Source organism: Falco cherrug, chromosome 4 (genome assembly GCF_023634085.1).
Source record: "Falco cherrug isolate bFalChe1 chromosome 4, bFalChe1.pri, whole genome shotgun sequence".
NCBI lineage: Eukaryota > Metazoa > Chordata > Aves > Falconiformes > Falconidae > Falco > Falco cherrug.
This window is the reverse complement of record NC_073700.1, coordinates 94,207,345-94,235,028: the sequence shown is the minus strand read 5'-3', so window position 1 is coordinate 94,235,028 and position 27,684 is coordinate 94,207,345. Positions and strand designations below refer to the sequence as shown.

Below are 27,684 nucleotides of genomic sequence, written 5' to 3'. Positions count from 1 at the left end.
TGGGACCCAGAACTGTGGGGCAGCATGGGCTGTGCCAGGATGTAATGCACAGATCAGCCCCAATTCTGCAGGCAGTTATGCACCGACCTCACGTCATAGGTGTCTGTAAAGCACAATGGGCGCTGGTTGCTCCGTCCGCAGCTAGGCACTGTGGAGAATGCTCTGCTCCAAAGGACTTACAACCTCAGAAGAAAGTCAAGCAACTAACAGTAAACAAGGAAACATTTAGAGTGACGCATGCTATTTTAGATTGTCACTTTATCATATATTACCCTACCAGTGTCTGTGCAGGAACTGGCTGCAGGCTCTTTCATGTGGGCTGACTGCTACGTCCCTTAATGTGAATGGGGTGTCACATGGATGAAGAATGCTACAGATGAAAGCAGAGGTTGGTCACAGCACTGATGTCCTCAGTAGCCTCTTGTGGGCAGTAAGGTCAAAGGCTTTTTGAAAGTTAAAAATCAATTATATTAGTAGATTTTCTATTATTCCCTGCTCTCCAAAAGAGATCTTCCTTTGCAGCAATGCTGATTTGTCTCTTGATTTTTCTTGGTAGCGTCTTAGAATTATTTGAAATTCTAAAAGACAAGGAATTTGCAAAATGGAAATAGTAGTTTTTACTAAGACAATGCTCCTCTAAAACACAAATCATGATGGTACATGTTTTTTTCTAGATTTCCCATGGCCATTTTAGCAATTTGCTTTAAATCAAATATTTGAAATTCTGTTTCTTTAGCATACCACAACAAAACAATTTATAGACATTTTAATTTATAGACATTTCATTGTTTGGATAATTTTTATAATGTTTAACACAGGTTAAGAAATTACTGAAAAAATAAGTCTAAATTGAACCTTTGCCTAGGAAGAATTAACAGCACACAAAAAAATTTCCAAATAAAACTTAATGCTAAATCTGTAAGCAAAAAGTTATTCTATACAACCATAGTCCACGCCTGAGATCAAATCAGGGGTCTGACCTGAGACCATATATAACACAGCGGTCTGCATTTTTACAGGATAAAGAAGTGTCCATCCAAGTCCTGTCCCAGAAAGTTACTGCTTACCTAAAACTTTTCTATCCCTGCAGCTGTTTCAGCAGCATATTTACTGTTTGATTTTCCTTGAACAATAAGATACCAAGACATTATCTTACCTGTCTCTTTTGAAGCACCTCACACGTAAGAGGGAAAATTTATATGTAATCAGGGCAAAAACATTTGCAGATGAATCACATTTTCATGTAACAATTTCAAGAAATTATTCCTTAGATATGTGTCACCAACTGGATTACCACTGCTAGTAACATTGCACACAGTTACAAGCGTTTTTAGGATTTGTCAATAAAACCATCTTCACACTCCTGTTAGAAACCAGATACTGGTCTTAAGGGACATGATTGCAGAAGTCAACTGTTGCAACTGCATAGCCCAGAGGAATTCATTACACGTCCACTTCCATGTTGCAGTCTGTCCGCCAGCCACCTATTACAGCCCAGCAGGGCCTTAAACTATCATGTTCTTTACAGGTGATTTGCCAGTGAAAGCGAGTAGTTCTGTATTTCCCTCTCAGCCTGCTCCATTTTAATTCTCAGGTAGCTAGAAAAGAGAAAGCTTATTAGCTTTCTTATCAGTGGATATGCCTGTAAGGTGTCTCTCTCTCAATAGCCCCTTAGTTCTTGAAACCTTCAGCATTGCAACATCCAAGACTGCTACCTCTTTTGAAATTTGATGGAAATTGGCTACTGGGCTTAAAGGTTAGCGGGAGGGTCAACTGGCACATATAGAAAATACCAGCATGTAAGTCCTGACAAACAGCTGAGAAGTCCTTTATTATATTTAAATCTATATGCATTTCAGCTTGTTCGCTTACAAAAATATCAGGGCTGACAAATTGTATACCTCTTGTTGAAAGACATAGTCAAACCTGTTTGTCAGTGTTGCTAATATGGCAACGAAAAGATTTCCAGAGCCATTTTTCCTCACGGAAATCCATTACATAAAGTCCCATAGTACTGTTGGGAATTAGCAACATTTCCAGTACCGAAGAGATGATACACACTTCCAGAGTGAGAAAACCCATGTGAACATGACCTTTTCCCTAGTTTTCTTAAGGAATAAACCTCTCTGGCTTCATGTACACAACTAAAGGGAGCACAAACAGCACAAACCCACCCTTTCCTCCTTGAACACCAAGTTTGCCAGATCATTAAATGAAATGTAAATTCTGTGATTTAGAACAGAAAATTCTGGCAGGGGCTGAAATACCAATTTTCTCAAAGCTGTTTGTTCTGAAAAAGGAATGTGGGAATCCTTGTCATTGTTTCATGGTAAGGCAGGCTTTTTAAAAAGTCTTGGAGAAAACTGTTGTGTCTGAGCAAACAGATTCTCAAGTTCTTTCTGGTTTTCATCCCACATACAGGTCAGTGATTTCACATGACCCCAACTATTAGTATAAATAGCAGAAGAGTCTGAATTCGTTAGCTACAGCCTAGCTTGTAACTGCTATGATTTTACTTGGTGTCACAGTGCCCAGGCTAAGCCCTGCTGGTTTGTGCAGAGGAATGAAAGGAGAAGGTGATCCAGAGTTTTTAGACTGCACACTCACTTATCCTATCAGAGAATAAATAAGCGAATGAATAAATAAAATAATCAAGAAGCAGAGAAGATATTTTAGTGGCAGTAACTTGAGATTTTGGTCTATTCCAACTTGATAAATGAATATCAGCACAGTTTAATCATATAAGGTATCTTCTGTGCCTAACTTAGTTAAGAACCTAGAGATGTAGGACCTTACATGCTCTGAATTTTCCCTTGGATTGTCTAATGGCTTCGTAAGAAGCCTCAACTCTCAAATCAGGTACCCAGTTTAGACATTTCAACAGCCAGAAGATGAGCCCTCAGTCTTTTGTAATGTTTTAAGTCCTTTATCTAAAAAAATCAGTAAAGTTTTTTCATTCCTAAAGATGATTTGCCGTAATTTTCCCTCTGAACTACAGAGACGTCACAGATAATACAAATACAAATACAAAAACATTCCTGTGGATTTGTCAAGGTGTGTCAAGTCAGACAAGAATTAATAATAACTGCATCATTTCTTGCATGTTAAAGTATCAAATGACCTCTTGGTGTGCTATTTTATGATACTTCACAATGTATACTCATAAAATGTTTTCTGAAATGTAAATTAATGTCAAGCTATTTTTACCAAGTTCTAAGTTTTAGTCCTAAAATGAGATTGCCACAAGTGTAATCCTGACCCCTGAGGGCCTGTGCACAGTGCATGCGGTCACAGAGCTGTCACAACTCGCAGCTTCTAAAATGACACCACAGAAGAGTTCTGACTGTTCTCAGGTTGTGACTCAGGAGCTTTCCTGGTCATCCCAAGTCCAGAGTTTCGTACAGTAGCTAATGGGTGTGTTACAGAAGTACTATGTGTACACAGACCACCAAACTGTTAACCAATAAAATTGCAACCACCCTAAATGCAACCTTTAAAACTTACCGTTTGCCTTGATTTTTGTGTATTAATCCTTGCAAGTGCTCATCTAGCTGATCCATTTTGGTGTATCACCCAGTGCACCCTGTGCAGCACCTTTGCCTAGTGACTCGAAATTCTATTCTATTCTTGGAAATTCCTGGGAATTCCAAGTTATGTGCCCTGCTAGTGACAGCACGTTCAGAATTTCAAGTGCAAGTAATTGTTCTGATATAACATGGGAGGGGGCTGGGAAACTGATATGGGTATGTCAAATATTACATTTGAAGGTGTTGTCAAGTACCAGTTGTCCATATTTACAATTTGATAAGCCATCTATCTCAAGGGCAGCAGGTGCTGTAGGAACACAGAGGTCCCACGCTTCACCTCAAACACGAGTTTTCCAAAGGACTGGTTGTAGAGGAAATTAGAAGTCGGTAAATGTGAAAATTAGACTATTTTCTCTGCTTTTGCAAGTTCTCACATTAGCTGTTGTCTATATCCAGGTTTTATTTAAAAGGAAGAATTAGGTCCTGGCTGCTAACGATATTCCTTCAGGCTCTTCTTATCTTCTCTATTCTTATTCTCTATCTTATACTCTTCTCTATTAGCACACTTTCCCGTGCCTCACTCCTTGTTCGTACTCCCGGAGCTTAACAAAAGGGACAATTCTTTGGCATTAAAGGGACACTATGTACCTGACAAATCAGACCTGTCAGAAACCCGCATGCCCTCTGTAGTTACGCACAGCATTTGAAGACTGACGGAAGCATAAGGAAAGCACCGTTTACTGGTTCTTTTCAGGAGACAATGTAAAGCATTTTTTATAAGCGTTTTATTGTTGAGGCCAACTTTTACTGCCGAGATCTCCAGCAGCAGTAGCATGAACGGAACTTTTCCCTTGTCGTTTTAGCCACCAGTCCTGAGGGATATCCCGTGAAGGATTTTCTCCTCAACAGCTGAAAACCACGTGAAATTATTAGTTTACAGTGATAACCTGGGCCTTCAGAAACTTGTTTAACGGCTGTAAGACAGCTCTCTTGTGCGACAGAAGGCAAAACCGTCTTCCTGCACCTCCATTCCGGTTATAAAGTAGCATTTTCTGAGCTCACAAGGACACCGGGGAGAATACAAGCACTGAGGCGTCCCCACACGGCGGTGACGAGACCAGGCACACAGCGAGTACCGGAGTCTTAATTCTCAATTTATCGTGTCGGCCTTTAGACTGCCCTGCGCACCGCCATCCCCACCCGCCACGGCCCCCGGCTACAGCCGCGGAGCAGGGCGAGGCCGAGCGCTGCCGCCCCCGGGGTTTCCCGACGCCCCCCCCGGCGCACAGTGTCGCTCCACAGCGCCCGCGCCCGGCCCTGCCCACCCAGCCCCTCCCGTTCCGTCCCGTTCCAGCCGCCGCCAGCCCAACGGCGGAGCAGGCCCCGCGCGCCCCAGCCCCCGCCCCGCGCGCTCGCCCCCGCCATTGCGCCCCAGCCCCCGCCCCGCGCGCCCGGGGCGGTGCGCGTGCGCCGTGTCCCCCCGCCCGGGCGGCCCGCGGGCGCCACCCAGCGGCGCGCGCGGGGAGCGGCGGAGGGAGGAGGGACGCGGCCGCGCTTCCGGTCTCCATTTTACGCCAGCGACAGCGGGGCCGGAGGTCGAGGCGGCGCCGCGGGCGGAGGGGCCCAGCCCGGGCGGGCGCGTTCCGGGTACCGGGCCGTCCCCTCCCGTCTCGGTTCCTTCCCTTCTCCGTGGGTGCGGGCGCACCGGGGGGGAGGGGGGAACCGGCCGGTCCGCGGGGGGCGGGGGGGGTGGCGGTTGAGGGTGAGGTGAGGGCGCGCCCGCTGTCCCGGCGGGAGCCCTGTGGCGGTTGTTACCGGAGGGGGGGTGCCGCTGTGTGAGCGCTAAGCCGCCCCTCTTTCTGCTTGCTCCTCCGCGTCTGGCGGGCAGAGCTCGGCCGGTGCCGCCGCCCCGCCCGCGCTGTGAGCGCCAGCACGACCATGGGCTCCCCCGGCCTCCCCCGGAGCGTCGCCCCCGGCCGCTGAGCCCGCCCCGGGCGCCCGGAGCTTCCAGCGGCCTCGTCTCCCAGCGGAGAAGAGCGAGGCGGGGCCGGTCGCCCCTGCTGGCAGCATGGACCAGAGCGTGGTGGATCACCCGGTGACCCTCATCATCAAGGCCCCCAACCAGAAATACACCGACCAGACCATTAACTGCTTTCTGGACTGGACTGTGGGCAAGCTAAAATCTCACCTCTCCAAAGTCTACCCTAGTAAGCCGGTGAGTGCTTGGCCAGCCCTTTGTCTTCTTCTTGTCGGGAAAACTGGCATTGCGGTAACTTGCGGATGGGCGGCCGAGGCTTTCCTTGGGTACTCTGCAAAATAAACAAGAATCCCGCTGCCCAGGAGTTACCCGTGTCAAGGCAGCGCCCGGCTCTCTGCTTTCAGGGAAGTTGGCAACGTAAATAGCTGCGGTTCTGTAGGGTGGCAGAAGATCACAGTGTAGCATCCTGAAAGGCGGTATCACTGAAGGTACTTCTTAATGCTACGTTTCACTCTCTTAGGATCTGGAGTGTAGATATCTCAGTTAAGTGAATTTAAGACTGATTTCTGTAAATGTCAGAGTTCTGTCTAAACCAATTACGATGTGATACATGTAAAGTTACCAACTCTAGTGAATTCACTGAAGTGTGGAATAGATAGATATTTATTCATAATATTATTTGAAACATGCAATTGAGCAATCTCCAGAATTACTTCCCCTTTTTTCTTTTTCCTCTTTCAAAACCCTTTTTTTTTTTTGTTTTTAGGCTGTGTCGAAAACTCTGCTCTCAGATGTACTGCAAACATATGACAGTTGTGACTGTATTTTGAAATTTAGGATAAAGACCTGTAGCTTTCTTTGTTTCCTGAGGAAAATATGCTTTATTTGTAAATTCTTTTAAGTTCTAAATTTGGCAGTTAAAAAGAGTCTATGAAAAACCATACAGATAATAATAGGAAGATAATACTGCACCTGTTTAGAATGGTGGTCATACAGAACAGTGTACTGGAAATTTTCTTCCAGAAAAACTGTGTAAAGACAGTGACTTTGCCTTCACACTGCAGCAGCATGTGAGGCCTAGACCTTGCTGTAGAAACCAATAGACAAAGATTGCATTTATATTGTAAGTGATTGGTATTCACCTAGTTTGATAGAAGAATTATTGGCATTGATGTTTTGGTTTGGGTTTTTTTTTGGCTGGGGGAGTGTAAAGTAGTAGCTTTGTCTCTCAAAGGTTTCTGCTTTTTGGAGGAGCAAGCAAAGCAGTCAGCAGCTTGGGCTGTGTCACTGGCATGTTGACAGCTGTTAAGCAGTATTTGAGAGTTTGTGGATTTAGTTGTTGCGGTGAGTAATTCTCTGCTGGGAGAGCCTATCTGCTGTGAAAGAAACAAATACGCAACTTGCTGCTTCTTCCTCCTCACTGGAATCTCCTCCTATGACGTATTTGTGTTTAAACACTAGCTTTCTGACTCATGATATTTCTAAATTGGGCTTCTAGGAAGAATCTTTAATGAAGGAGAGATTTTTATATTGCACTGTAGGTTTTAACCAGTAGTAAGTATAATATTACATCTCAGTTTCCTGGAACATCTTTCTTCCAATGAAAACTGATTCCTCAGCTTGCCTCTCGTTATTAAATGACTAGTTCAGAATCCCCAAAATTGTTCTGGGTTAAAGAATGGGAAGTTTCTTTAGTGAAAATTATCTCAATAATTCCAGTTTAATTTGGATTTACTGTACTTGCAATTAAATTAGTAACTGAACACAGTATTTTCATTTCATAGAACCTTTCAAATTAAAGTAGTAAGATGGGAGAGGAGGAGAGGGTTTCATAGGCTGTCTCCTATGTATAGTAAAATTGAAAAGTGTATTTTTCGGCTTGATATGTTTTTGATCTTGAGTGCTAACTGCTTTTTCCAAAATTGTTCTAAGTCTTGTGCTTTCAGGAGCAGCCCCTTCCCCCCCACCCCCCCCTTTTTTTTTTTTTGTTCTTTGTAAACCAGATGACTGTCAAAAGCTTGTCGATCAAATTTCTACATTCCCTGAATATGATAGGTCCTGGAAATAATTTCTATTACATTGCTATTTTAAGAGTGCAGGAGCAATCAGAACACATGCTCTGTACAGGTGTTGCAGTGTTCTTGAAGTTAGGGGCATAAAATAGAAATCAGTTCTTATCACTGCTATACATAGTCATTCCAGTTGTCATGTGTGACTTTTACCTAATCCTCCTATACGCATCTGTAAATTAGTCTGTTAACTGATGGTAACTGTAAACGTTGTCATTAAACTTACAATTTATTAAGAATATGTCTTCAGAAAATGAGGTGGTTAAAATAGGCAAATGAGAAGTTAGGCCTTGAGGCAGTGGTGTTTGTGATTTTTCCAGATTAATTTGTGTAAATGACTTTTAGCTAAAATGAAGTACAGATTCCAAGTATAGGCAGATTTGAATTGGTTTAGTCACTATTAAAGTTGGTATAGTTACTAAAGTCGGTCATTGAATAATCTAAATGGGTTGAAAACAGTATTAGTTTATGGGTCTGTACTAAGGTTCACATTTTTCAGTATTTGTTGCCCCTTACTGGACCAGTTTTTCATAGCTAGAGCGCTGCAGTTAGTGTCCTTAAATCTTTTATGTAAGAAAAGAAAACTTGGAAAATCAACCTGTATGTCTCAATCTAGCAGTTCTTCCCATTCAGTGCATTAACTGCTGCGTTGATTACACCCATAAGCATTCATTTAAAACTGCTGTTTCTCATTTCCTGTAGTACCTGTCTTCTAGCATGTACTTTCCCCACAATTCTCACCAGATGTGGTTGGTTGGATTTTTATGTCCTATTGGAAGAGTGGAGGAGAGGATGAATGACCAAAGTAACAGATATCTTGTAGCTAAGACAGGATAGCTCAGAGATCATGTTTCAAGGGAAGTGGCTTCCTTAGCTTAGGTTTGGCAGTTTTGGTAATGTGCTGGGTGTAGCCAACTTGGACTAAGCATTGCAGATGGGGGTCTTACTTGAAAAATGGAGGGGGGAGAAAAAACACTAGCTGTTGAATTCTTAGTTTTAAATACATACCTTTTAGATCATAATCTAAAGACTGTTTTGCATCTCATTCTAAACTTTAGCTTCTAGAATCTTTTTATCTGGTGCCATGTGCTTGCTTTTGAAAATAGGGCCACTCTAGTGTGTTTTTTTCATCAGTTTAGTGTTTGGGCTAGTAGTGAGCATGCTGTTCCTTGAAGCAGGATGTGTGATAGTGAACCTCCTCTGGCAGAGGGATGAGTTGAATGCCTTTTCTGTTTACTTTGGCATATGTGTGTTTTCACATCTGTCCACTCTTCCATCTGCATTTAAAAAATCCCCACATTTCGGAATTCCCAGATGGCTTTCACCCTGAGAATTGCAAGTGATAATCTTGTAGTGCACAGTTAGGTATTTAAGTTATGTAGGGCGTTTTAAGACCTCATCTTCCCCCATTAATATCTGTAACTTAAGGTGATTAACAGTACTCAGTATATGCATAACCTTTTCTTTTATGGTTTTGTTGGGAGCTGAAATGCATTACTTAAGGCTATGTAGTAGCTTTGAGGGGTCATTTTAATCTAGCAGTTTCTTCTCAGTAAAGTACTCGTATTAAAAAAATTAATTTGTACTACTTGAGTTTGAGAAGGTATTTAATTAGATGGGGTTGAGGGGAGATTCATGTATAAGGTACTGCAGAGAAGAATCTGAATTTGACCATGAGTGGGACAGGCACTATAGCACTCCGTTGCCGTGTTGGATGATGATGCAAAGATTTGGAGTTTGGGTTTTGCTTGTTTTAACTGCTTATCTTCTTTAATTAATCTCCAGATAATCTATCTCAGGACCTAGAAACAAGGTTTCTGGACTTTTCTTCTGGCTCCACTGGTCATTCTAAAGCAGCAAGTTTCTATTTTACAGGAAATCAAAGTTTTCTGTAGTCTTGATGCATGCTGCAAATTCTTGTTTTTTCTAAGAAGGTCTTTCCCAAATAGGAAATCCAAGTAAGCTTGTGTTCTGTCAGCAGCCTGTTCCTGCTTGAAAGGAGCAACTAAAATGGTATAGTTCAAGAAAACTTAGTCTGATATGAGACAAGCATTTTTTTGTTGTTTTAAACCTAAGTAGAAATAGTACAGCATTTATATTGAATTTATTGCAGTAGTTTATCCATTGGAGCTGCAGATAACTAGTTCCCTGTGTTGTGAAACATACAAAAATAGTGTATTATGTCACTAATTAAAAATACAGAAAAATGCAGAAGAATATGGAAAATGTTTCTTCAATAGAAGTGATAAACAGTTCTGTACTATATGTGTTAGGTTATGCACTCATTTTTTTAAAAAAGACGTGTGTTTAATCATGATGGCTAGTATGGATTTAGGAAAAACTTTACAACAAAAGCTTTTCAGATTTCATGTGTACTTTTCATAATTATTTGCTTAGAGTATCTATAATTATTTTCTAGTGATATGACCAGATTTCTTCAGGGGGAAAATGTTCTGCAACTTTTCTATGTTTTGCTAATTTATTGGGAAACTGTAAAAGTCTATTGCAAGAAAAAAAAACCTACCTCAAAACTTTTGTGAAAGCTTTTTCTAATTGCAGAGACCTGAATCTTGGGTATTGGTGTCTTACTATTGGGATGAATAAGACTGCAGAGTGGGCAACAGTAGGCTGGGAGAGAAAGAGCAGAGATGTTGTAAGACTAGCTGTTTGCATGATGGGGAAATTCTTCAAATTTTTCATGCTGATAATGCATGTTTGTTCCACTGATGTTAAGCTAGATTTCTTCATTTAGTATTTGCTTATGTTGGTACTTTCTTTCGAGTGATAAATGCTATTGTACTTAGGATGCATGCAGTAGTTAAACTGAACTGATGAAACAGTTGGATTCTCTTTAAAATTTTTCCCATATGCGTGTATATTTAGGAGCATTTTTCAAGCAAAAAATAAAAAGGGAGTTGTTTGTTTATGTAGTTGAAGTATGTTAGTGACCTACTAGTAGTAAGACTACTTAAAACTTTCTGACAGCATAAAGTGAATTGAGTAGGGTTGGGGTTTTGTTTGTTTTGTTTAGCCAAGTAAGCTCCCTATTGCTTCAGTACACTGGACATATTACTGTACACCTGTACCCCAAATTTCATCATTATCTCTTCAGAGTAGACTAGCTAAAAGTTACTACCTTGTGAATAGTGCATCATTTGTTTTTAAAAAATGGAAAATCTTATTTTTGCATTAGAAAGGTATTTTAAAATGTGGGAGTGTAGGACCAGAGGGGGGGAAAAAAGCTTACCAAATTTTGAAGGCTACCTTAAAATGAATTTTTTGCTGCTTCATGCTTTTTAATGCTTTCCTTGTTTCCTCTTCTGTTTATTTTTGTGGGGTTGGGGGAATGGTAGCAGGGAGTAATAACAGAAATTCCTTGTTGAGAAAGATTTTGTGCCCCATTTCTGTGTATTTTAATTATCACTTGATTTTCCTACTGTGTTTTTTTTTTGTTTGCCCCAGCCACTTTTCTATCTACTTTTTCAGCAAGTGCCTGGGAATGGGAGCAGGATAAAGAGCAAATCTTTAAAAAGAAAGGAATTTTTGAATATACGCAGTAGTTTTGCTGAGCAGCATTTGCTAATTATGTGGTGTTAATCGTTATAGCACTCTTGCTGAGTGCGTAATAGCAGAATTCTTTCAGAATTTATTTGTGAGTTGGACGTGTGAATTCTCTGAAATGTTTTTAAGGCACTCTGTTGGTGGTTGGAATCATAAGGAATTTTCATGCCTGCAAATGTTCCTGCTGTACAGATATACAGCTGGAGATAAAAAGCTAAATTCCTTTCTTTGTCCCATCTCCTAGTCTACAAAGGATCAGAGACTGGTGTATTCTGGCAGACTGCTTCCTGATCATCTGCAGCTGAAAGATGTTCTCAGAAAAGTAAGCTTTATATCAACACCATATGATATTTGATCAGACCCTCCTTTTTGGGAAATAGGAATTTGATGCGTTGTTTAGCTTCAAGTTTTCATTGTTGTATTGACAGATGTAACCATATAATGTTGATACGTTCTGGAAAATGTACTTTCAAGTATCCCATGTATGTAAGATTATGATGCTTGTGGATTGAGGCATGCTTCCAAATGGGTGGGAGAGCAAGTAGGCTACATAAGTCATAAACAAGGGATATGTAGTTTAGAGACAGCTCCTGCTACAACATAAATGGAATTTGTTGGTTTGGGACATAATTTCATTTCTTGTACGTACATAATTCCAAGAACTTACATTAAAATGGCACTTGTGTAAGCAAATTAAGGGTAATATATTTATATGCAAAACCAGAATTCTAAATTCCTGAATGGTTTTGCTGGGAAAGCTATTTGTTACCCTGGTTTTATTTGTCATCTCTTAACTGTTCCTAATGATACTTGAAAGTTTGTTTGTTCTGAAGCGGTTTATTTTTTTTAATTCCGCTGGTTCATCTTGAAAAAAGTAATTTTACTAATCTAACTTTAGATTCTTCAGTCAACATTTAAATAAAATCAAAATCCTGTATACGCGCGACATATCATGTAGGAAATCTTGAAGTAAATGCACTTTATTCTCAAATTGCTACAAATAGTTTGGATTGATGCTACCATGTAATAGGGACTTCATTAAGTTCGTAAAGTTCCTGAAGGTGTGTAGAATAAGGTAATATTTAGGGCAGATTAAAAAGAACTTTGCTTCAATTTTGATGGCAACAGAAAACATAATGCATTATGTTGAGTAGTCTTTCAGCTCCTTGTAAGTAGATGAGGGTGCATCAGTAGCTATAGTTGGAAAATACTTTAGGTCATTAAACAATTATACAGTTCTTAATCCTATGAAATAGGTAAACTCTGTTATACAGTACCAGGGTGTTGATGATGATACTTTTTTGTAACATACTGAGGTAAAAATCAATGTATAGACTGCAAGAGCAGGTGGGTTACATTTTAATATGTAGTATGGAGGAAAGTTTCTAAAGGAGAATAATGCTTTAGTGAAAGTAAGCAACCAAACTTCAGTTTTAAGTATGGAAAAACTGATGCAGAGGAATCTTGACTCTCTGTTGTTACTTTATAATCTTCATTCTGAAATGATTTTGTTACATTGGATTTAACTGTTAACCAAAAATGATTGAAACTTACTATATATAGGTTTACTACAAAAGTGGAGCTGGAGTACTGCCAACCAGTATATATCCTGTACCAATTAAAAAATTAAAAAAAAGTATTTATATAACTTACCTCCAAGCTTAGTTTTGCTGGTTGAGGACAAAATGAAACCTGGATCCCTTGAATTCACTTGGCCTGCTTAGAGCAGAGTAGTTTTAGGAAGCACGCTTTCAGACCTTACTTGTGTACTAGAGCAGAAACTTTTCCTAACTAATGTCTTCCTTCAGAATACAGGAGCTATATTTGACTTTAAAGGCATTTTAGTAGCTATAGGCCTTGGGTTTAGTTAAATTCACTGACTTTAAAAACATAATCATCGGTCTTAAGCACAAAGTTAAAAATTTGTGTTGGAACAAGAGGAGTCTTTTGTGCTCAAGGTTTTAAGAGCTTTTGGAAAAAAGATATGATTACTCTTTAAGTTCAGTCACATTCTCTGCCACGTTCTTCCCACTTGATTAGCTATAAATTCCTAATATCTGAGGTTTTACTAAATCTCTTGATTTAGCTTTGTGATACTTGCTCATTGATACTGAGAGGTGTCATTTTGCCGACGTAAAATATGTTGAGGCTATAATTTGTGGCACTCTTCAGGCACAGTGATGTTCAACGTGCTATGTATAAATAGAAATATATTGAACTGTCACATTGAATAAAGCTGTACACTGTAAGCTTAAAAGAAGTTTAACTTCCTTTCCCTTTCCAAGTGGCATAAGTTCTCACCTAGGAAGAAGGTAACTGGTTAGGTTAAAGGCTTTTGATGTGGTCAGAACACTGATTGCCTGTGTGCAGTGCTCTCTGATCATTGCTTACTATCACCATCTGGTAAGAAATTACACTTAATGTAATAGGCTGTGCTTGGGGCTAGAAACTGGTATGTGTGTAGGAGTTCAAATGAATGTGGATATGGATAGGCTATGCTAGCAGTAATGCACACTGGTGTATAAAAGCAGTTATTCAGTCTTCTTTATTCCTAAAGGTTAAAACTTAAAAGTGAATAAACCTATGTGTCTTAAGTTTCTTAGTAGGTTTAAAAAAAAACTCCAAACCTGGTATTTCTAAATGTCATCTCATGAAAAACTGCAGCTTGACTGCATCACGCTGATTTCAGAAGAGGACTAGGTGGCTTTTGTGGCTTTTCTTTAAAATTTGGTTGCTGAGGAAGCTGTCATGTGCAACTTTACGGTCGTAGCTGCTCTTGTTGCTATGGCTGTATGAGCTTCAGGCATGCTGGTGTAACGGGGTGTCTTCATTTGGTACAGGGCAAGAGCTTCAGATTGAAGTTGTTGTGGCGTCCATGTTAGTGTGTTGTGGGGCAGCATATTCATGAAGAATTGGCATGGGCTGATTACTTGCGTGCTGACATGGCTTCAAGTGATGCCACTGACTTGCTTCCTTAATTTCATATATTTAGGAGTACTCGGGTCCCATCTAGTACTTTGAATAGCGTTGCCTGAGTGTGGAATATCTGCAGGTTAGACTTGAGCCAGGCTTAGGCTGGAGTGAGGTGGAGGCAATGGCTGATACTTTTTTTTTTTTCTTTTGTCGTGGTTGGCTTGTGGAACTCCAGTGCCTACATTTTTCATTTACCCTGATGCCTTTATTGAATAATACTCTTCGTTAGATCTCAGTGCAAATGTAAGCATTCTTAACTTTAGGAAACAGAGCCCTGTAAAAGGTTTGAGATTTTTTCAAAATAAAGTCAAAGCTTGTGATAGACTACCTCATGTTTCTCTGTGTGGTCCTCCATTGGTTCCGCTATACTGCGGTTCTAGGGAAAATTGGGAGTAAGTGAATGTTCAATATGTTCTTGCGGACAGCTGCTAAGAAAGCACAAGTTGTGAAACAGTAGGTTTCTCTTGTGCTAGGCTCAAGTTTTGTTTTATGGTCTCTTCATTTTGTATAATGTTTCTTTACTGATTGCAAATGCAACTTTGAAAGTGGATATTTAAAGATGGCTTTTGCTTGTAAATGTTTCAAATATTGTTGCTTTAGCTTTTCAATTTCTTTAATTTTTAGCAAGATGAATATCATATGGTTCATCTGGTATGTACTTCCCGGACACCCCCAAGTTCTCCAAAACCCAGCACCAGTAGAGAAGGTCACGGAGCTTCAACCTCCAGCAGTAGCTCAGTGAGTTTTTTTTTGTTTCATACATAGGATGTGAATTTCCTCTACACTGAGGAAGGTTTCCAAGACTTAACTCTTAAAATTTGACTGTAAAATAGTGTGGTGAAGGTTGAGCATGCCATATGAGTTTGTACAATTAGACTTTATTATTTAAGGGTGCCACTTTATTTAAACAAAGATGACCTTTTTTAAAAATTGTAACAATTGTGTTTATTAGATGATAAAGCACTTTTTCTAAACTCTTCTTTTTCACACTTCATTGAAAAGTAAATTTTCCTTTCCATATTGCTGTGTCTTTGGCAGAAATTGAGCAGTGTATTCAGTTGAAAAAAAACCCCAAACCAAAAAAAACCCCAACAAAACAATGAACACTAAACTAAGTTCTGATTTACTTTGTGTACCCCTGAAGAGAGACCAGTCAAATTAGTGCCCTTGTGAGACAGACAGGGGCAGCCTGGCCAGTGTTCATTCTGCTTGACAGGAATTGGCCAGTATTTATGCAATTAGCTTCAAGGTAGTTGTAGTGTCTGTAAGACAGAAGTAAAAAGTGTTCTTAAGCTTTTATTAAAGGTGTTCACAAAACACTTTTGTTTAGGGTGTTTTGAGTGTTTTCCTCTTCACGCCCTGCAAAAATGATGTTCTTTGGTTGTACTCGGTTTTGACAGTAGTGCAGTAAATGTTTCTGTTGATGACTTAGTTGTCATTACCAACTCCAGAAAAAGCCAAGAGAATTACAGTAGTATCACTAAGCGACCCTTGAAGGTTAGTCAGAAAGGAATGTGTACATAATACCATTGTAGGTACTTTTCATCTGTGGTGTGTTGATTATCAGCATATGGGAAATACCCTTCCAGTAATAAGCTGTCTGTCTTCATTCTTTTGTTGATAGCATATTGCTTCAGACTGCTACGTGACAGTCAGAAACACAAGCAGTTTAAGTGATAGTAGAGAGTGGACAATGGTTAAGTCATCTTTTCAAAGGCTGTATTTAATATCTCTATTTGCAAGCAGGACACAGGGGGCCACCTTTGTTTTATTGTTTTATTGCTATGTAGATCAGCTGTAAATATTGTATTTACATGACTGTATTAATGACTGCTTAAAGCAGTCAGTATACCCAGTGTTAGGTTCGTAATACTTTGAATGGAGCAACCTAAACCCAAATCTTGAATGGCCTTTATTCTTCCTTTTTTTTTTTTTTTTTGTTTCCTCCCCACTGTCTAGTGGTAGGTTTTTCTTCTTTTCCTTTGTAGGGGGAAATGTGCTAGTGATGTCTTAAGTAACTGCACCTCTTCGCTTCCTGAGTTGTCAAAAGTTGAAGAGGAGTTTCTACTGAGTAAACATTACAGTAATGCTTAGCAACAGATCTTGGGGATTTATTTAAACTAAAATAATGCATCTCAATGGCCAAATTGCAGTCTAGTTACGGTCACAAATAATCTAGTACAGTCAGCTGTTAAATATTAAGCTGTTAACCCTGTTCCAGGGTTAATTATTGATCTTGGAAAGCATTGAAGGTCTGACCATGCTGGTTTTAGGTGTGGTTTTGGGAGCCTAAGCAGTTCCTAGCTATTTCCCTGATTCCTACCCCCTGCCCCCTCCCAGCAGTGAGCGCAGCAGTTTGTATTGGGCAACTGGCACAGTGAAGAGGATGATGAGTAGAAGGGGAAACTGAAGGACAGAGGAATGATATTTTAAGTCACTGCAGACACTGTTGTCTCCGAATATAAAGTCATATCCTGAGGTTACTTTTGTTAATGATAGCTACTAGAATTTTTGTTGCTGCTAAATATTCTTTTTATTTAAGCTTTAGTTTGGTTCAGCTTTTTGAAACTGATTCCAAGTGACTTGTGGTTTTCTCTGGGACCTATCAAGTGTTGAGTCTTTCTGAAAACTTCACTACTTTTTATATGTGCACCTGAGTGCAATTTTGAATTTCTGCTTTTACTAAAGGCTTGCCAGAACCAATAAAACCCCAGAAGACCTGCCTGGTGCTTATATTCTCAGTAAAACTTGTGACAAAACATGAAAGCAAATAGTTTTTTAAGGCACAGTTGTAAATCATGTAACTGTGGCAAAAAGATCCCCAACCTCAACTATATTTGTTTTTAAGAATTTAGACCATTCTGGATCAACTGCTGCCTCACCCACAAACCAAGAACCTTCATCTACATCTTTGAACACTAGTGCAGATGGAGTGAGGCATCGTAATCTTCCACAAGCACAAAGCAATCCTATACCAAGCCACCAGTTCCCTTATTTAATGCAAGGGTAAGTGAGATTGAAGCAATTCTCAGTTCTTTGATACTCTTTAAAGTACTTTAAATGTTCAGGTACAAATATGTTTGTTTCACTGTCTGTAAAATTATTTGGCTAGTTCATCTTGAAGTGTTTTACGTTAGAAACATTTTGCATATGAACATTAATGTTTTTAGCTAGGACTCTGTCAAAGAGTAAGTGTTCTTAGTGCACCCTTCAGGCTGTGTTTTGTTTGGTTTTTTTTCTTCATGCTTTCTGCCCTCAAAGTGCAGCTTGTAATACTTATCTACTGGATATAGTTGGTAATGTGGTTGATAAAATTATTGCTTCTGATTGCTTTTTCTAGTCCTTTATTGTAATTGTCAGCACTAAATTTTTACCAGAATATGATGGTTCTTAGTTCTTAACACAAAGGAGATGTAACGCTTTACTTCTCCATATTGGTTTCAACTGCATAAATGATGAGGTGTTTGAGTACATGTATGTACTTGTCTATCTGCAACAATTTTAAAATATTTTCATACATACTAATGAAATGTAACTAGTGTACAATTCTAGAGCAGATCTGTTATTACATGACTTCCAAAATTTTTTTCTTAAAAAGCAGCTTTAGCAATTTTTAACCCACATGACCTTTGCAGCTTCTTAAAGGTTTTTTTGTTTTGTATTCTTCCAAGGGGAAAATGGGAGGATAGTGCATTCTGAGATAATACCTCTCATTTCCTCAGGGAACACTTTAAAGATTTCTTTCTGGCAAGGCATTCTCCCAGTACTGCATAGATTCTAGAGATTTTCTTTGGAGAATGTTTAAACAAAACTGTGGACCTGTGAACAGCGAAAATTCTTTCTGTCACTGGAAAGAAAACAGATATCAAGAACTTGTTGAAAACTTAGTAGTTTCAGTTCAATTTACATGCTTTCTTGTTGAGTTAGCCTAGACTTAACTAGTCTTACTAGTTTTAATCCTGAATTCCTTCAAGTCCTTTTTATTTTTGTATCTGAAATGTTCTGTCAAGGAAAAAACCTGCCTTCGCAATGGGTGGAGCACTTGGGTTATCCTGACTGCGTGCATCTTCGCAGAAGTGGTTTTGCTTGTCTTTGTGACAAAAGCTAGGTGACAGTAAGTTGACTGTCAAGACTGCTGTTTGGTGTAACGTAGATTAATACTGGAAGCAATTTATTCTGTGGTGCAAATTACTAATCTGTAAGAAGTTTTAATGTTTTTCTAATTAGCTTTTCATGTAAACAGAGTGAGTTTTTTGTCAGTATGCATGGTGAATTGAATAGGTGAAGGAACTTCAAAAAGGCAACAGAACCATTGGTCAGTCTTCTAGCTGAAATAATTCCATTAAAATACAGTGGGAATCGTGAATTTGAAAGACTTTACTGTGTTTGAAAGAGAAACTTAAAAATAAAAATTCCAAGTCTGCGTCTGTATTAGCAAGTAATGTGGATCGAGAGGAGTGGATCTGTAGACTGAAAGAGATGCTGAAAACCTGACATCAACACTGCACATATTTCAGGGGTTTCAGTCTTATTTGGGCTACCTCTAGCTTGGTCACCAGGAATAGGTGCCTATTTGTGGCTAAGGTGCATTAGCAGTGCGCCTAAATTGCATCCTTTAATTTAGTGTAATCCAAAAGGAATCCAGATGGTGATCCAAGAGCATTCTGTGATGCAAACAAAACTGTAGTAAGAGGAAGTGACTGGAGATTTGCTTCAGAAGTGCATTCGTGATCTGAACAGAAATGCCAAAATAAATGAACCCTAAATAATCTTAGGCCCTTTTTATAAAAGTAATTTAATGGAATGCTGTCAGAACTTAAGGTAGATCTTTGTCAACTGCTGGGTACCGTGGTGCTCTGCTCAACTCCAAATAGTGTGTGCCAGGACCTGCTGTAGTCTGCTGTCTTGAGGAAACCCTTTTTAATGCTTTTAGTGATCTTCTCAGATGTATCTGGTTTTGCTTCAGACAGCTGCTGCTTGTATTCCAGCAATAAGAAATGCCTTCTGTGTTTTAGCTGCTCTCTTAAACGTCATTTGGGGCAAAGAAATCCAGCTTTAGTGTAATTTATACAGGGACTGAGGCTTGTTAGGAACAGTGAATATTTGTAGCTGGAATCTGTGTGACTTTTTCTTCCTGTTTCATGACCAGACCCACTTAATCTAGCTGCATGATAGGCTTTACTGATGGGCAAAAGGTCTTCAGATGTTTGAAAACACATGTGAGGGTCAGTTTTCTTCAGTGTTTTGCAACACTTAATTTCATTAATGAACTTGTACAAATAACCACCTAACATTCGTGTTACTTATGGTTTTGATTGTTTCTCAGTTGCTGATAGAAAGCCTTAGTATGCAAGTTGAGTATCTTTTGGGAAAACAGCTCATTCAGATTGCTAAAATGTTGTAGAGAAAGCAACTTAAAACTTTCTGTTGCTTTTGAGCTGTTGTACATGCTATTTTCTAAAAACCTAGACTTGAGGTGGGACTGAGCAAATAGCTTGTATCTACCAAGTTAGTCTTTTGAAGTGGAGAGCAAGTGCAGCATTGCCTGCTCCTGCGGACTTAGTCATGGATCAGGGCCCCATTGTGCTACGCAGCTACAGACAGAACAGGTGGGCTCAGTCCTGAAACGGCTTGCATTTCAGATTGGAGGGTACTTGGAAGCTGTAAACAGACAAGGAACATCAAGGCCGTGAGATTATTTGTCAAGTGTGGGCAGCCTATCTAGTGAAATGTTTTTGTATTGTGTGTATATAGTACTGCTTGAAAGTGAACAACAAAATGACATACGACAGCACACAGTATGTTCTACCACGTAAATACCTTGCTTCTTCAGTAGCCTTGTCTTGCAGTATTTTTTTCTTAAGGTAGCAAATAACATAGTGGAGGATATTGAAATGTCACTTGACGTTGATATCTCAGACTCATGAGATGAACCCTAAATGAGATGTCTTTTTGGGTCAAGGTCACTAAACAAATGCAGTTGTAGTCAGTGATGCAGATGACAGAGATTGGGCTTTTAAGTCTGAATTAAAAGGCCTTACTTTTCCGCTAGGGGTGAGCAGTGTCTTCATGATGACACTAGCTAACTAGTCTGACTTTATCCTCAAATTGAATCCCAGTTTAGGTGTCTTCTATAGACCAGAAGTAATAAGGGTGAGCTTTCTAGCCATTTAAGGGCTAGCATGCCTCTTTCAGAATATTCTGAAGCTGCCTCTACCATTTGAATCTTAAAAAGTTTTCTGACTTACCTAACTGCTCTTCTGCAGTCTGCTGTGCTTTGTTCTCCAGTCCTGGAATGCCTGTGACTATCCAGTTTGTTTCTCTGCTCTTGTGCTGTTGCTGCCATTCTTTTGAAATACTTTGCTTCCTGCCTCTTCCTCCTCCCTTTGGAAAAAGAGGAGGAGAAAGCATGTGCTACTTCCCTTTTTCTTCTAACAGCAAGACGGCTTGCTTTGCTGAGAAGAGCCTCTTCCTTTGGAGAGGTTCTCACTGAAATACATACTTTTTGTTTGGAGTTGTTCCTGAATTTCATAAGCTAACTTAATACCCTAGTAGCTGGAATAGCTGTGTAATTGACAGCAACTGTGTTGTTCTGATTTTTGATGAGCAAACAAAATACTGCTGTGCTATTTGGCATTGTGAGCCAGAAGCCAGTTCTTAAATGTTGGTGTCTTATTTTTTTCTCATTAATGGAGTGAGATCTTGAACAGGTGTGTTGTGCTTCTCAAAAAGTCACATCTAGAAAAGCCGTGGGGGAAAAAACCACGACCAGCAACAATAACGACCCCCCCCCCCCCCCCCCCCCCAAATATTTAAATGGGAAAGGAAAGAACATGATGCAACTGAAACCTTTTCTAGTTTGTCTTGGTTGACTGGTTTCTTAATCTACATCAAGAAAGCAACTTTTGAAAGAGTTTGGAGGAAAGTAGGGGTTTAAATCCTGCAATATTTGTAAAAGTTGTGCCAATAGCTCTCCCTCACAGATACAAGGCCTCTCAACTTTGTTGAGCTCATCTTAGCGGTTTCAAAGAAGAACCCTAGAATCTGTAACTGATGAGAAAAAAATTGGTGAATTTCTGCAGGACTTGGGCAAGTTTAGTAGCATTGCTTATTGGTGACTGAGCTGGAGAAATAGGTGTCGTCGAACAGAGAGTGGTCCTGTCTGTTCACATCCCCATGTAATGTTCTACTTGCTTGAAATTGAGACATTGCTCAGTGATTTGTCACACCAAGTGCTTAATGACACCCATGTAGAATATTTGAATCATCTTTACATTTCGAGGGTCAGATGTTTTGTGAGGTTCAGTGTTCTGTTAACTTTGGAGGAGTTTTACTTCTCTAAGTGTTTGCCAGTTCAGGGGTTAGAACAACATGTTCTTAAACCTTGTAGTTAAAAAGATAAAAGCGTGATTGATGGTTTTTCAATAGCAGATGGACAGCTTTGCTGTTTGAATGTGTTAATTATGCATAAATAAGTAGCATCAGCAGGGCTGCCCATTCACCCTTGCAATTTTTGAAAGAAACCTAGAGTATTACCTGTGATTATCTTAGTTTGTATGTGGTATCAGGAAAGTAACTTTTGCTTCCCTGCCCTCCTCCTGCCCCCAGCCCCAAACTATTATAAAAGCAGGTTATGACTAAATACAAACAGTTTTAGCAGAGGTCATGGAGTTGCATGGCAGGCTCTTGTCCAGAATTATAGTGAAATACTTATTCATGTGTAACATGGAAAAAAAGATTTTAATGTCTTCCATCTTTCTGGGCATGTCTTGTATATCTGAATGCCTGGTAGACTAATGAAATCTCTTGATGATATCTTTGCAGGGAGTGCCTTACTTAGGGAACAGCTGTAGTCTGCAGTGCAATTACAGCAGTCTCAGCTTTTGCTACCTGCAGTCTGAATAAGCTTTTCTTCATGCTTTATACTCTCATGCTGTCCTGAAAGATGTCCTGGTTTACTGCAGTTCACTACATCAAAATCTTTGGGGAAAGAGTTGGAAATCTTGCCAAAACATGCTATATGCTCTAGGAGGTAAGAGAGGCTAAGAAGTTTAAAAGCAGACAAAACCAAACCTAAAACTTACATATAGGAGCTTTATCTCTCTTGCATGTGAACCAGAGTTAAAAGCCCATAGGGAGGAGAATCAAAATATTGATGGGGGGTGGGGGAGTAAATAATTTACAATGTTCTTAGTTGCAATCTTCAGAAGCTATTGCCTTTGCTCATGTTCATTTCTTCTTGTCTTTGATCACAGTGGTATTTCAGGTATTGCTTCTAAAAGAAAGCCGTAGAAGATAGTAAGGTTTCCCTTTACAGCTTCTGCAGCACCTAAGGGTGACCTCTGAACTTGAAAGGAATTGTATGGAAGAATTTCTCCCGTTATAAACAATTAAAAAAAAAATTCAACATGGTTTTGTCCCAGAGGTGCAGCCAGTGACAGATTTCTAAGTAGAAAAAACATAAATCCTCTTTCTGTAGAAATAACTTTGCTTATTAATTTGTTGTATGAAAGTACAGTGCTTTTTTGGAATGGGTTGGATGTTCTCGCTACCTGTTGTTTCAGTGTCATTTCAGTGCATTATTGTAGGGGGACAAATGAGAAGAAAAATGCTACTTTAATTGTTTGGTTTTTTTTAATATTTAGGGCATTTTATAAATGTGGCAGTTTAGAACTGAGTGTTTTTCTTTAACCTTTTCTAGCAATATAGGCAGCCAATTTCCAGGCCAAGGTGTTCCTGCTGGATTTTCTATGTATCCTGCATTCAGTCCCTTACAGATGATCTGGTGGCAACAAATGTATGCACGTCAGTACTACATGCAATAGTAAGTCTGCATTATCTTGGGTAGTACTGAGTTACACTAATGAAAGGAAGATATTAAAAAACTTAAATATTGTGTGCAGGATCAAAATTTATGTGTTTATTTTGTCTGGATATGCTGTTTTACACTCAATTTTGTCCAGCAAATTAGGAAATCTAGTTTTGGATTGGAATTAATACACATCAAAACAAACTGCATTTTCCTTTAAAGCTTTACTTATTAATGTATTACATCTGAAATTTTGTTTTTATTAGTGTAGAAAAAAAGACAAGAAAAGGCTTAGGAATTTTGGTGCATGTTTTTTGACAAACCAGTTTTATGTTTAAATTTTTAGCCAAGCTGCTGTTTCAGCCCAAGTGACTTCCAGCTCTGAGCCAGTGAGATCTGCAGTTGCCCAGGCTGTAAATTCAGAACACGCTCCTGCAAATGAGCCTGCAGCAGTGCCAAATGTAGCCGTCCAGGAAAACAGGCCTGTAAACCCAAATGTTCAGATGAATGCACAGGGTGGCCCAGTAGTGAATGAGGAGGACTTCAACCGGGACTGGCTGGACTGGATGTACACGTTCTCTAGAGCAGCGATTCTTCTGAGCATTGTATACTTCTATTCTTCTTTCAGTCGATTTGTCATGGTAATGGGAGCCATGCTGCTGGTTTATTTGTGAGTACAACGGTTGAGTACAGCTGCAGGTCTGAAATGTGGAGTATGGTGCTAACGTATAATCAATTTAAACTGAGAAATTACCCAAATGCAGAAGTTCAGGCACTGCTCCTTTACAGTATGATGTATGTGTTTTGTTTTGTTGGTTTTTTTTTAAATATTCAAACAAGTACAGAAGCTGACATAAAAATTGGATTCTCATAACACTTTTACAGTAAGTTGGATACCACTTACACCCAAAACACAGTGCTCCTAAATATTGGTGATATTAACAGACCAGTATTACAGAAAAATAGAATTTTGGACTGGAAATTTAAAAGTGGGGCTGACGAAAGGGAAGTTCATGGAAGTCAAACATCTGCTCGACCTAAACATAAAACTCTTACCACTTGGATATAAAAGGAAAATCACAGAGCTAAGATAAGTTATTTTTGAAAAATGAATTAGGGGATTTGTGCGTGAGTTGTTAGGTAGAGTTAAGGTAGTTCTACTGTAATGGTGAGTACCAGATCTGGTAGAATTGCAGGGACCTAAATATTTTTTTTACAATATATCATAAAGACTTAAGCACTCTGTTATTAAGAAATACCAGTACAGTTGTCATCACATATATAAAAATAGTTCAGTGATGTAAATAGAAATGGAAATCAGCAGTAATGCTTGATATTTTGAACTGATGTCATTCATTGAGAATTTCATTATGTTGTAGTCTCAATCCTCGCAAGGACTGTTCTGTTTCTCATGCACATGTGATAGTTGAAATCAGAGTATAGACACTTGAAAGTTTATTTACAACGGTAACATGGTTCAAGCCTTAGCTGAAACTTACATTCTCTTTTTCCAGAGAAAATAAACTTTAAAGTATGAAGACTAAGGCTCTCTGAAAATTAATATAACTTAAGTACCTAAATTTGGGGAGGAGACCCAACAAAAGTATTCTGCGTATTTAATCACCTAATCATGGTAAATTAATAATCTTCTGGGACAGAGGGCTATGAACAGCACTTATGAAACTTAAAGAACAGCTCTTTAGCAAGACTCTTCTTAATCCAGATGTCAAAGAATAGCCATTTGATCTAGAAGTAAGACTTACAGAAAAATATGCATACCTTCATTCATTTCAAAGTACTTGAAGAATTCGCTACGGTAGTTCACTAAAGCAGAAAAATCTTTTTGTTCCTTTCAAAAGAGAGGTTTTCAGCTGTTCTGTTTTCTTACATAGGCACCAAGCTGGATGGTTCCCCTTTAGACAAGAGGGAGGCCAACAACAGGCAGCCAATAATGTGGAAGTGAACCGTGATGGCCAGCATGCAAATAATCCGGATCTTGAAGAGATGGTAAGTAAGAGCAGACATGTCTTTTGAGACGCCTATGTATTATACTGCAAAGCATGCTGTAATGCCTGGACAAAAAGTCAACTTTTATGAAACATAGCCAGCTTAAACAGAGAGCTTTCAGTATTGTCCTCAGTGTTTAAATTCAGCTGCTTAAATTCTGTATTTTTCTAGTCTGACAATTACTGATTGGCTCTACTTCAGTCACAGACTTTCTTCGTGCTAGTTACTCATCAGGAGGTTGTTCTCAGAGAAGTTACTTAATGTAGGAAGATACTGCTGGTTACCTTATGTCAAGGCTCTGAAAAGCGGCAGTTGAATGGCTTCAATTTCTGTTTTTAAAGGAACGACTTATGGATGATGGGATTGATGAAGACAGCGGAGAAGATGCAGGTGAAGATGCCAATACAGAGCAGCAGCCTGGATTTATGGCTTCTGCTTGGTCCTTTATCACAACCTTCTTCACATCACTCATCCCGGAAGGGCCTCCACAGGTTGGCAATTAAAAATGGAGAAGGAACTGTGTCAGGCAGCCTCAGTAGCCATACATAGAAGTGGAGCAGATTCTAGAGTGTGTTTTAAATACAGTGCAATTTCTGAAACTCTATAATGTTACCTTTTTGATTATGGTGTACAAAAATGTGTATTTTTTTCGGCTTTCTCATGCATTGAACATTTTAAGCACAAGTGGACTACTAAATGCTTTCTTTAAGATTCTTCTTTTTCTGAAGAATAAAATGTAAAGATATTGGTCTTCCATGTTTTATTTTAATTTCATATGTGTATTATACGGAGGCAAAAAGCTTGTACTTAAGCTGCACCATTACATCTTTAAAGAGCTGTTAAAAGTAGAAATGTTGACAGACCTTTCCAAATGCTATCTATTCATCTGAATATCATTAATGTATCATGCCAGTTTTATGCAGGGTATGAATTACGGCTTGAGATTAGGAGTTTACATCATTCCTGAAAGAATGCTGTGAACACAAGGATTACGTGTTAATGGCATATTGTCTTCACACCACAAAATCCTAAGCCTCTTACACATTTAGAAAGGTAAAAGCCTTCTCTTGAGGCTATACTGAAGTTCATTAAAGTCGAAGATGTTTGACAGCTCTTCAAAGACAATTGACAGTGATGGGATAAACCTTAAATGTTTGATACATACAGTACTTTTTAAGAAAAATATAGCTGTACCGGGGAAAACCATGTACATTAGGGTTTTTTAATAAAAATTGTTACGGTAACTCTTTTGGATGTTTGTATGCATACTTGAATGCAAACAGCTAAATGGTGCATCATTAAGGATGAAAAATATGATGATTTGAGTGGAATAAAGTTGTTATGGTGGCATTACTGATATTGACTGAAGTGGTGTGTTTGTAGCAGCACATACACAGTTGCGGGTGTGATCTGAACAGCAGGATATTGGTATTCTTAATTAACCCAATTAAAACTAAGAAAAGGAAGATTGTACATGAGGTAATAGCACAGTGCTACTGTCAGGCTTTTGGCTGCTTTCTTTAGATTTTAGTAATAGTCAAAAGTTATATTTGGTTTTGTTCCTAATTGTGAAGTTACCATGTGCTATCTAACTTAGAATCTTTGCAGCCATTTTTCCTACAACCAAGAGAAAGCCTGTCCAACTTCCTAATTTCCAGATAACAGGTCAAAACTTTTAAATAGGTCTGAACAAGTGAGAAATAGGGGGTTTATATTTTGCTTGTTCATGACTGCTGAAGCTATGCAGCGAAGTTTTGAAACTTAAAAAATTTTCTTTGGGTTTATACTCTGAATTATCTATCAGGATTTCTAGGCCTTATTGAAAGTTGACTTAATTGGAAAAAGTAGATTTGAACAATGGTTTTAATCTAAATAGCTTAAATGGAATGGTTTTTGAGTTACAAAAGAATTCTTATTTACAAATCTGTAAGAGGAGAAATATAAATGTAAGTCTTTTATAGATGTGATTTTACTTGCTTTAAAGGCAGTAATGATGAATAAATAATGTTTAATTAGTGTTTTACTCCCATGTTACTATGGAGAGCTGCTGTCAATTTAGGTTCTTTACTGCATAAACATAAAATGCATAGACCTTGTTGAAGAAATTTTACTCTTTTAGTTTGGTGGGTGGATCTAACTTGACTAATATTTAAGAACCATTACAAAAATGTACACTTTTAAAGGAATGGCACAGTGTTAATCTTGGATATCGTTATACTTATTTCTGGAATGTGTTGAAGTTTCATCTGTTTGACCTGTGTGTTCTTCCTCCCACTTTTCCCAAAAGTTCGCTGTTCTTTTTGTCCTGGGGTTAGTGTATTTGTAAGTTGCGTAGTTACAACCTGCTGGTATCCAGCTGCTAGTTGCTTCTTGCTGTCATGGTTGCTGTTCTGAGTTTCCAGTTTTTTCTGTGCTGTAGGAAGCAGTTGATGGTAGCCCTCTGCTGTGAGCAGGCTAGATGAAGAAAGTTGCCATTACCCTGTTCGCCCTGATTTTGGTTAAAGAACATGGAATTGTTACTGCTTGTTCCTATCTGGAGAAGGAGAAATCTGTTTATGGGTTACACAAGGTTGAAATAATGAAATGGGAGATCCTGGCAGTTGGTTAGATATTGAAGGAGATGCTCTGAGAGTTTTTTTTAACTAGATTGTAGAACTGGAGCAATGAGTTGAAGAGGCCAGACTTATGTGAGAACATTTTAAGGTCACTGAAACCTTCCAGCATCCAGAACCTTCCCAAGATCCAAGGAAGGAAAAGCAA

General features: G+C 39.1%; 1 protein-coding gene across 5 annotated transcripts; it reads left to right on the top strand.

The window, feature by feature from the left end:
* The first annotated feature begins 5,052 nt into the window (after positions 1-5,052).
* On the top strand, positions 5,053-26,281 carry HERPUD2 (HERPUD family member 2). Of its 5 annotated transcripts, none has more exons than XM_055708415.1 (9): positions 5,053-5,174; positions 5,416-5,742; positions 11,380-11,457; positions 14,733-14,846; positions 16,957-17,114; positions 22,810-22,932; positions 23,264-23,587; positions 24,810-24,924; positions 25,266-26,281. In XM_055708415.1, the coding sequence occupies exons 2-9, from the start codon at positions 5,596-5,598 to the stop codon at positions 25,425-25,427; spliced, it is 1,221 nt and encodes a 406-aa protein (XP_055564390.1). In that variant the 5' UTR covers positions 5,053-5,174; positions 5,416-5,595; the 3' UTR covers positions 25,428-26,281. The 5 variants fall into 5 exon arrangements, with proteins under 5 accessions (XP_055564390.1, XP_055564394.1, XP_055564395.1 ...); XM_055708416.1 differs by having other exon boundaries at positions 5,072-5,216; XM_055708417.1 differs by having other exon boundaries at positions 5,073-5,220.
* Positions 26,282-27,684: the final 1,403 nt, after the last annotated feature.

Coding starts and splice junctions, on each gene's coding strand:
- HERPUD2 (XM_055708415.1), top strand. CDS start 5,596: ATGGACCAGAGCGTGGTGGATCACCCGGTGACCCTCATCATCAAGGCC. Junction 14,847..16,956: donor CAACCTCCAGCAGTAGCTCA/GTGAGTTTTTTT, acceptor TTTGTTTTTAAG/AATTTAGACCATTCTGGATC. Junction 24,925..25,265: donor ATCCGGATCTTGAAGAGATG/GTAAGTAAGAGC, acceptor CTGTTTTTAAAG/GAACGACTTATGGATGATGG.